This window comes from Chaetura pelagica, unplaced genomic scaffold, assembly GCF_000747805.2.
Source record: "Chaetura pelagica isolate M959 unplaced genomic scaffold, ChaPel_1.0 scaffold20, whole genome shotgun sequence".
In the NCBI taxonomy this organism is placed as follows: domain Eukaryota; kingdom Metazoa; phylum Chordata; class Aves; order Apodiformes; family Apodidae; genus Chaetura; species Chaetura pelagica.
Genome location: NW_009951958.1, coordinates 4,764,169 through 4,774,273, shown reverse-complemented (window position 1 = coordinate 4,774,273; position 10,105 = coordinate 4,764,169). Strand labels below are relative to the sequence as shown.

The 10,105-nt window shown below is 41.7% G+C and overlaps 1 protein-coding gene across 1 annotated transcript in view; it reads right to left on the bottom strand.

Moving 5' to 3' along the window:
- Positions 1–4,758: 4,758 nt before the first annotated feature.
- Positions 4,759–10,105, bottom strand: part of LPP (LIM domain containing preferred translocation partner in lipoma) — a 211,239-nt gene continuing 205,892 nt past the window's right edge. Inside the window, exons 8-10 of the mRNA XM_009999836.1 lie at positions 9,885–10,063; positions 6,672–6,792; positions 4,759–4,887 (exon numbers count right to left, since the gene is read on the bottom strand). Of these exons, the coding sequence (XP_009998138.1) occupies positions 4,759–4,887; positions 6,672–6,792; positions 9,885–10,063 (429 nt within the window). The remainder of the gene's footprint in view (positions 4,888–6,671; positions 6,793–9,884; positions 10,064–10,105) is intronic.

Sequence of the window (10,105 nt, the reverse complement as noted above, 5' to 3'; positions counted from 1 at the left end):
AGATCAGGCTTGATGAACAATCTGTTCTAGGTGGAGATGTCCCTGCTTATTGTAGGGGGGTTGAACTAGGTTACTATGTCCCTTCCAACCCAATACATTCTATGATTCCATGACCACGTGAATTCCATGATTGCCATGACAGGTAGCAGCAGTAAAAAGTCCAAAGAGATTTCAGTATGACTTGTTGTATATTCTCTTTAACAACCCTCCTTAACATTAAAATACACTTTTTTCTCATTTTTCTCAGACACATTTTGCTGATAGGCAGAAAATCAACTTAAGGCCTGTCTCATGAAGTTTTGTTCCTGCCTTCAGGATGGACACAGGTATGTAAAGTTCACTCTGATAAACAGTTTTGGTACTCCCACACCTCTATGACTAAGTCATTACCCAAGTGTTTTGCAGCCATGATAAAAGTCTAAGTATTAAAAAAAAAACAAAAACAAATTTAAAGGTGCATTATCTGATAGGCTAAGGCAATGGTGCTGCTTTCTGTTTTTAAAGGCAACATTTAGGCAATGATTAAAGTAAGTGACAATAAAACTATCCCATTCACAAAATACTAGTGTTAGCCTTGGGGATATGTTTAAGGATTGGGCTGTAACTAAGGCAACTCAATCTTCTGGAGAAAGTTTAAGCAGACAGTTTTAAAGCCATGGTTCAAAGATACAATAAATCTGGCTGTAAGGCAACTTGTGAGAAATGGAAAGTGCCTCAGTCACCTGACATGGGGCACTGATAATGTAATAACATCCTCCTGTTGCTGAAACATTACATTGGATCCCCCACCAGCTGCCCTCCTGCAGTTGGCATCAGAGTGTCAGAGGAGCCATTTCAAGTGTTCTGGGTAATTTGACAGAAATTTCACTGTGTCCACATCCTACCTAGATAAAATTTGTATAACTGGGTGATACAGAACCAGTTTGGTGTTAATGACTGTAGACCCTTGGTTTATGTCACATCATGCAATGGCTTTAAGCCTGTGCTTAAACAAATCCCATGGGCTTAAATAGTTTCCTAAATTAGAACCAGATCCTGGACCCTCCTGGGCCCCGTCTGGCCACACAGATCATGGGATCAGGCCCTACTTGCCAACAAATGCTAGACAAAGCCAAAGCAGCATAAGACAAGACTGCAGACTTGAACATAAATGTCTGTGATCTCCTGATTTTTTCTGAAAGGAACAGTTTGGACATTACCACAGACACAGATGACATGAATTTTTATCATGGCTAAGAAGTGCACCTTAAGAAAAGCAAGGTCTCTTTGGCAAAAAGACTCCTTCTTTGGAACAGATAAAACAGGATATATTATAAATATGTGATAAATATTGTGATGAAGTGATATCCCAGTGGTTCTTAATTGCAGTGCAATTGAGATTAAGTCCACCAGCATTTACTAATTAAATCCTGAAGCATCAGAGGGGAGATTTCCATACACATGTGGGTGATGAGAGCCTCTGTGATGTTTATACATTTATGCAATATCTTCTGAATGTATTTGTAGTAATTTTAGAAGCCAAAACCACACACATTACAGAAAATAAAGAAGAGCAGTTTGGATGCTCATTCCTTCCAACAGACAGATGGCTTTGGTGTTGCAGGGATGAAAACAAAAGCATGATAGTATCTTTGCCCAGATGTGTCAGGTCTAGAAATTAGCCACAATACCTCAAATATCAACACTGCTCAATCTTTGTCAAACATCTTCTATCCATGGAGTATTTAATGCTTGAAAAGTTTGGCTCTCACCTCCCAGCATGCCAGCCCAACTCACCACAGCTTGCTGATCACACAGAGGAGTCAGATCTAGATCTCCTGGCTGGCCCTTAGCTTTGAAATGGGCGGCAATCCCAAACCTACATACCAGCAAACTTTTCTGGAAGGAGAAGATAGAACTCCAAAAATCAGTAGTTTGGGCCAATCTGTGATTACTTTAAATCCCATAACATCCCTGGGAAGCTGGAAATAAACCCTCTTGTGCAGAAGACAAGAAGCCATATGATTTGCTCCAACTCCAGCCTATGGCAGGGCCATAAAAAGCCCAAAGACTCTGGACTTCAGTCCCCCTTAGTCTAGGCTGCCTGAAGGCACAATAGCTCATTTCCAAAGGATACGCCAGTGTTACTCAGAAGAGTCTCATCAGCCACCTGATTTAACACTAACAAGAGGAAGGTCTGAGCTATGTTTGGTGCCCAATGAATGGCTTATTCTGCACCCGAGTGCATCAGTTCCTCCCCTCCCCTTGAAGAGATGTAAAATCCTCCACAGGGATGTAACGGTGTTAGCAATCCCAGTTCTGACCTCCTGTTTTTTTGAGAGTTCAAACTGGATTTGCTCAACAGTTACAAGGTTTTTCTGACTGGTGGTGGTGCAGACTGCATGTAAAGAAGCCAGCTCAGAAGTACCTTACGTGCCACGGTTCAGGGAGCAAAAGCCCAGATGGAACCTGGCAGGAATCATGGTGCAAAAAAATCTGTTTATGTCTGAGGCAGTAAAACTCTTGAAGGTCAGGGCAGAAATCTAGTATAAAAAGGCAAACTGCCTCAGCACAGCCACTACGGTGGAGAAAGATTTCTTTTGCTTAATGATGCCACCCTTTACAAAGAAGGATTCATTCTGAGCTGTGAATTTTGGGAATCTTCCCTGACACTGGTGGAGTTTGCCAAGATATAAACCATGTAAGGAACAGAGGTTTCAGATTGGTATTTCTGTATTTGGATCTACTGTATACAGCTAAAGCTATTACATTTCACAGTGCTTTTCCATAAAGGCTAGTGCTAAATGGAAGGGAAATGCACCATTTGCAGGAGCTACAGTAACTATCACAATTTTGTTTCCTATCGGTCTAGCTCATTTAACTTTTTTTTTCAGCCTTAGTGGGTATAATTATATCAGGCTTCTGTTATAGAGAATAAAGATGAAAGCAGCACATTCTAATTGTTTTTCAGTGGATGCATAAAAAAAATCCTTGTGACTTACTCTTGAAAAGTGCCATTTTGTCACTTCTATGGTCAATCAGCCTGAAATATTTCAGTTCTGCTTCTTAATTTGTTAAGTGCAAAGAATGGTATTTTCTTTGATTACATCTGCAAATAAGATATTAATGTCAATTCAGTGATATGAAAATTACTCCCTCACTATGTAATTTGCACCTTAGTTATTATGGGTTTCATGAACAAGAATATTATAGCTGCTCAGAGTGCTGTGGATTTCTAATTTTTTTTTTTAATTAACCAAACTAAAAAAAAATCCAACTAACATAAAAAAAAAAAATAAATTATGTGTGCCCAGCTTTTGTTTAACTTGGCATATGTATAAATTCTGGACTGAAGATGAAAATGCTGCTGCTGGCCCACCACTCTTCTGCAATGACATTTCACCAAAGAGAAGTTACAAGTGGCTGGGATGAAAATGAAAGAGGAAAAACAAATGCTTGCTTTTTGGAATGGCACAGAGAAATGTTTAATAACTTTCTTTAGCTACTTTAAGATAAAAACTGAACAACAGCATGTATTTAGGATTCTTTTTGCTGTTGTTGAAATAAGATCCTCAATTTTTTTAATGAGAACTCCAGATCATTCAAGTTAACATCAGAGCAATGTACATCCCAAGGCCTGATTCAATCTCTGTTCCAGTTGAAGAAAATCCTCCCATTGCAATAAACAGGAGATGGAAGAAGACTACTGCTTAAATGTCTACCCAAAACCCAACACTACCAGTGGTCCCACCAGACTAGGGGGTGTGAGAGACTGGTGTAAGATTCCTTTGAGCATCACTCTGCACTGCAGTTCTATGTAGTGATTTATAATTTTTTTTGTTAACCACTGGGATTTAAAAAATGTGTTTCTAGCCCCACATCCTTAAAAGACCTTCTCAATGGACATGATTGGCTTATACCTCTGGTAAATAAAAAGCACATTGTGTGTGTTTGTGTGTAGGGTGTGTGTGTAGTGTACAGTGTGTGCAAGCTCATGTCTTTCTGTGATTGCTCATACATTGTGAATTGGAAGCACCACTACTGAATAAACTGATGCAATAGCAAAATACAATTTCATAAGAGAAAGAAAAAAAACAACCTATTGAACTGGAAGGGAATGGAGACAAGTAAGGGCCTAAGACAAAAGATATAGGTAACAAATCTGTGTCTCAAGGATACAAGGTTACACCTACACTCTTAGATGCAGTACAGTTGTAGTTGCATTGTTTGTGATGAGAGGACTGCTGAGTCTGCTTCCATACATTCTTGGGCAGTGAAGCTACTTCTGTTGGTGATTCAGATCCTATTAAAGTCAAAGGGAAGCTCCCCATGACTTCAATGAGAGCTAGTCAGGTTCTCAAAATAACTTGGGAGAAAGAACTAGCTCAGCCACCTTCCACTTTCTACATGTACAACTTAAGCTATAAGAATCAAACACAGAAATAGAGTTAGGACCATGTTCAGACCTCCTTCTACAGGCAGATAACTTAGATGCTGTGCCAAATTATTTCCATCAGCTGCAGAGGCAGCAGGTGGTCTGACACACTCACTTCCCTCCTGGAAAGTCAAGTCTAAATCAGGTACCTATCATGGATAATCTGAACATGGCCTCTCAAGCTGCCCTCTTGTTCCAAGGCCTTCCAGTTTTACCTTTTTTTTTTTAAAAAAAAAAAAAAGAAAAAAAAAGAAAAAATATTCAGACACTAGACTGAAAAGGAATCATGCAAAGCTTGTGCAATATCCCCAAAAAGGCATCCTGGGGAGAGTCACAGTTGATACTCAGAGATCAGTGCTGGCCTTGGCAGTCAGAGCCTGGATCCGAGCAGAGTTGCAGGTCTTGCAAAGGATGTGCCCATCCAGAGGGTAACAACCCTGATTGTCCCCTTCAGACAGGAGGCCACCACAGTCCTAGGAAATAAGCAAAAAGAAAGAGCAAAGTAAATAAGAAAGAAGAGCAGGACTAACTGAACAACCTATTAGTCAAAGAAACTGTGTCCTCACTCTCCACCTTGTAACAGGATCCAGCCTGAGTCAGCACAAAGCATGAAGCTGAGGTACGTGATGTCTTTCATGATTAAGCCATTTCCTGATAAGAGACAATGCTGCAGAGATGGGTTCCAAAGCTCTCTGTTCAATTTAATCCATTTGAATATAAAAGGAGATTATTCCCTTCACATTTCTGAGGAAGGAAAGGTCTTTAGCATTGGAGAAAACATCAAACTTAAGCACATATTTATTAATGCAAAAAAGGATGAAAAAGAAGCATCACTGGGAAGGAGGTTTGGTACCAATACCTGACTACAGATAATCTCCTTTGGAAGAGTTAATGCCACAAAGCTGTAACATCCATTCCAGGGGTGACAGCTAAGCAAACTCTCTGCCTGTCTCCCCTTACCAGAATTGTCACCTGTGTTTATATTGCAAATAGCCCACAAAGGTTGTGGCTCAAAGGAGGATGCAATTGAGACAGGCACATGGAAACCCTGCTACAAGGCCCAAAACATGCTCCAGAGGCCTCAGCCTCTAAATAAGGCTAAATAAAGCTAGAAAAGTTGGGAATTATCCCTCATCATGTGATCAGTCAATTGCTTGGCCAAAGACTGTTGATGGAGCTGCAGTGAGGGGATTATGGCTTGCTTAGAGGCCCTGCATCTTCATCATAAATCTGTGCTTGTAAATATACCTGGTATGCAAATGGCGGAAAGAGAAATATCATTGTTGTTCCTTTTAAGACAGTTAAAGCACACAGAGATCAGGGCCAAGTGAGTGCCTATGCCCTGTGCTCCCTGTTGCATCTACTTATGGCATTCACAAGTATGAAGCTTTGGTACCTCAGCAGCCCACATGGAGACATGCTGTGTGACAAATCAGGCTTTACAAAAATTACTGGCTAAGAGTGTTTAAAAATATGGGCCTAAGTAATGGACTGATGGAAGCCAAGGTCAGACTGAGAAATGAACCAGATGCCTGAAGTCTCAGCCTAGACCTTTAAGCCTTAGTCCACCCTTCTTTCCGGTTTCAGTTATTAAAACCCACAACTGTGATAAGAGATACATTTGGTCTCATTTTCTTACCCTGCCATCTGGCTGATGTATTATCCAACAAGTCACACTTGCATTGAAGAATTCTTGAAAGTTCCCTAACACAGCTGTTCCCACATGTTAACTGCTTTTAAGGTGATTTTTCTTCTCCGTCTTCAGACTCTTACCACCAAAATGATATGAAGTGCATAATGAAACTGAACAGGAAAGTAGCACAAAAAGCATTGCACAAAACAAGAATGATCATGTTTATGTGTCCATTAAAATTCTTCAACCCAGAGCCATATGTTGAGTTTCCTGTACAATCTTGCTAAAATTCTAAAAAACATTAGCTTTCATTTTAAGAATATAAATATGAGCAACATTTGTGTCCAAGCTATAATTTATGATGTTCTCAAATATTAAGCCCTAATTACCTGAGTCACATTCTCTTGCTCTCCTAATGAACCTGTTATAAACAAGGGATCTGATTTTCTTCTCATTTGCGCTGATACAAATGAGGAAAAATTCCTTGCATGCTGAAGTCAATGAAGTAATTTGATTGTAGAGCTAGTGTTACTATAGGGTATGCCTGTTGTGTGTATAACATGAGGTGGTGATTAAATTAAGCCAACCTTTGCTTTCTGTCCTTCACGTGATCAGAATACTAACCTCACACCGGTAGCACTGGACATGGAAGTCACGATCCAAGGCGACAATGCGGACGGTCTCCTCCTGTCCTGGGGCTGGCATGATGGGCTCCTTACACACTGAACATCTTGGTGCAAATTTCCTGAAGAAGGAAGGGATGGTCCCAGTCAGTCTCAAACTGTGAATTTTCCTATTAACTGCAATGGCAAGCCAGAAATGTGTGCATCTGTGCAAACATACACGTACACGTGTTGTGGTTAACAGCTTTGCACAGCTGCCCCCTTGGAAAGAAGAAAGGAAGAAGCACTTTAGTCTTACAGTGCAACTCCAGGCTTGCAGGATATTAAAGAACATTTTGCAGACTATCAGAAGAGGGCTTCAAGAATATCTGACAGGCAGCAAAGCATATTCTGCTTGCCCTGATTAACAACTAAAGTGCCTGTTGAATGACTATCGTGACACTTATGCACTGCCACAGCCTTTAACAAAGTTCAGGAAAATTCTAAGGCTAGAAAGATGACCAGGATCTGCTTCAAGGGCACCTCTTGAAAAAAAATACCAAAATACTAAAATTTGGAGATTGGAACAAATAGGCTAAAAAGTCTTATTAGAGATAGTAAAAAGATTTGCCTTATACTCCACTGATTTGTAGAGATTTATTCCATCCATTTTAAACTTTTCAGCCATCATTCCCAATTACACAGGAGCAGACTCCCGGCTGTGCTCACTCTCCAACAAGAAGCATCTGGGCAATTCTGACTAGCTGCATTTTCTAGCTATACCTGTCTCTCAGTTATCCATTAGTGGATTGCTCAGCCTTAAAAGGGAACAGGGTCTGCGTGTGGAGACACCAAGGCTCTCACTTCCACAGGCAGCCCAAGTCAAAGTTGTACAGTGACAAAGGACCAGCTTGAATCAGCTGGCTTGGTCAGCTCAAGGATGAAGAGGAGCACAGACCTTTCTTTTCCCCCTTATATCACTCACTGTATGACCTTCTGGCTAATTCATGTATGTTCTGTATTAGCTCTAGTTTTGCTTCCCCTAATTGCCCCTGAGAAGTGGCCACCTCTGCTCCCAGGCAGGTGGGGATGCTTGAGAACATTTAGCCTGTGGTGAATCATTATTCGCTGTTTTTGTTAAAAACCTGGGGGTACCAATTCACTGGCTGGAAATTCTGCTCACAAAAAAAAAAGAAACTTGTAGCTGCAGAATCTGCTGCCATGTTATGAGAGCTGGGGTCAGAGTGACAGAGGGCAATGCAATGTATGGCAAACGTCAGAATGTGGGGAGATCAAAGGCCCTTCACTTCTGAAATGCTGAGGAAAGATTGACTCTGCCACCCAGCCTGTCACAGGAACCACCTCAGAGTTAACTAGCTCAGGAAAAAAAAAAATCCATCTGTACTAGGAATAAAGAAAAATATTAATTTCCCTGGCAGCAGATGAAAGATGTCTGTATAGCTGTGATCTAATACAAAAATGAATTAAACAGTGGCTATAGCAAGTGCTCTGAAAAATAAGTAGATCATGATACAACTGGAGCTGTAATGGCAGGTAATTATATACTGCTTCATGCAGGTGCCTCCTTGTGCCATTTAGCCCCAATGTGGTGCTTAAAAATACTTCAACGTTTCACTGTCCAGGCCATTGTGGGAGCCAAATATTAATTCCCAGGACCTAGAGATGATTCCTGTGGATTTCAGGGGATGTGGTTGTGCTGCACTGGTGCCCAAGTTCAGTGGGTAGCTAGGCAACAATGTGAGGCCCGGGTACAGTTTTTTAGCAAGAGGATCTAGAAGATGTAGGGCACTTGACCTCCAGACCAGGAGAATGTGTCATCCCTGTTTGATTGCAGGTGGGTTGGACTACATGACCTTTAAAGGTCCCTTCCAACCCAAGCTATTCAATGATTCTGTGAATTGAAACCAGGCTGTCCAAAGTGCTGCTAAACACGTGATTAGCCAAAGACAAACTGAGCACCACGTTAGGTCTTGTCCTAATCCCATCATCTTCCTCTCAATCTTTCACTCAGCAATTTTGGATTGACAGCCTCCCACTGCCCACTCTCAGAGCCCTGAAGTCCAGATTCAACAGCTGTCAAAAGACTTCAACACAGAACATCAGCTCTTGCTTCCAATCTTTCTACTGAAGACATGTGAGCTCTTGGCCTGTGGGGCCTGGGGAAGGAGCAGTCTCCAAATCACAAGCAGGTGTGAGGGGAATGTGAGGGGAAACCCTTCAGGAGGCTGAGTGGTATGCAAACCTTCTGCTGGACCTGTGTTCAGGACCAAATTTTACCTTGCACAGAGCTGCTGGCAAGGCAACACAGCAGCTGCCAATTAACCCAGTCTATCTGAGCTACAGGGAACATCCTTATGTTGGATTTTAACACACCAGTTGATTGTGGCTGCTTCACTTTCTGTCAAGGCAGCCTGCTTCTTTGAGCTTTCAGGCCCACACACTGATGTCACGAGGCTCTAATTAAGTCTACCCCCTTAGAAATTAAGAGATAAATGGTTGAGATGTAAACTCACATTTGTCAGTATTGATTTCCTCTTTTAATTGAGGGGTATAATGTGTCTGTCTTTTCCATACAGGGAAAACATTTGTGCTCTGATTATATCTACCTGTCTTCCCTAGATTAGTTGTGATGATGGGGGTGGTAGCATGGCAGTGACAGAAACTACTTGCAACTGTACCTTTCAACCTACTTGAAATAGCAGTTTCACTATAAATTATTACCAGGCCTGTATTTTTAGCAGCTTTAAAAAGCTAATTAGCAACTAGAAACAAGAGGAGCTGGGAGCATCCTGTGGCCACCTAGATCCCTCTAGCTGGTAAGTAAATACCTGCAGAGTGCAACAGTACAGGACCTCTCTTAATTGCTTGGTGGAAGAAGGGGGGAGATGCCGACATGGAAGTGCAGGTACAGCCAGTGAGGAGAAACGTGCACACGCTGAGTGCAGGGGAAGGGGAATGCAGAGCATTTCAAACAGGAACAAAAAGGTTATCCATAAATTTAGATCTAAGCAAAACGGAGATTAAGCAGCACCAGCTCCATACCAATTAATTTTGTATGCCTGCTTGGAGCAAAGCTCTGGCTGCTATTTAAGAGCCCTGAAAGGAAAGTGGCAGAAGGTTCAGAACGTTTTGGACACTCAATTATAAAGAAGGATTTTTAGGGACAAAAGAGAAAGACAGTAAGCAAAGCCACTGAGAGCAGCTTGGCTCATACTTATGGAAATCTTCGATGCAGTGGATGTTCCCACCAGCATCCACAGTGAAGGGGATCCCATCCAGGCTGCGATGGCACATCACACAGGTGAAGCAATGGGGATGATAGGCTTTCCCAGTGGCTCGGAGGATCCTTTCCATGATGGGCTTTGCGCAGACGCTGCACTGCTCCAGCGTGTTCTGCAAACAAAACACACAACAGATGTGAGCACCATCTCAGCA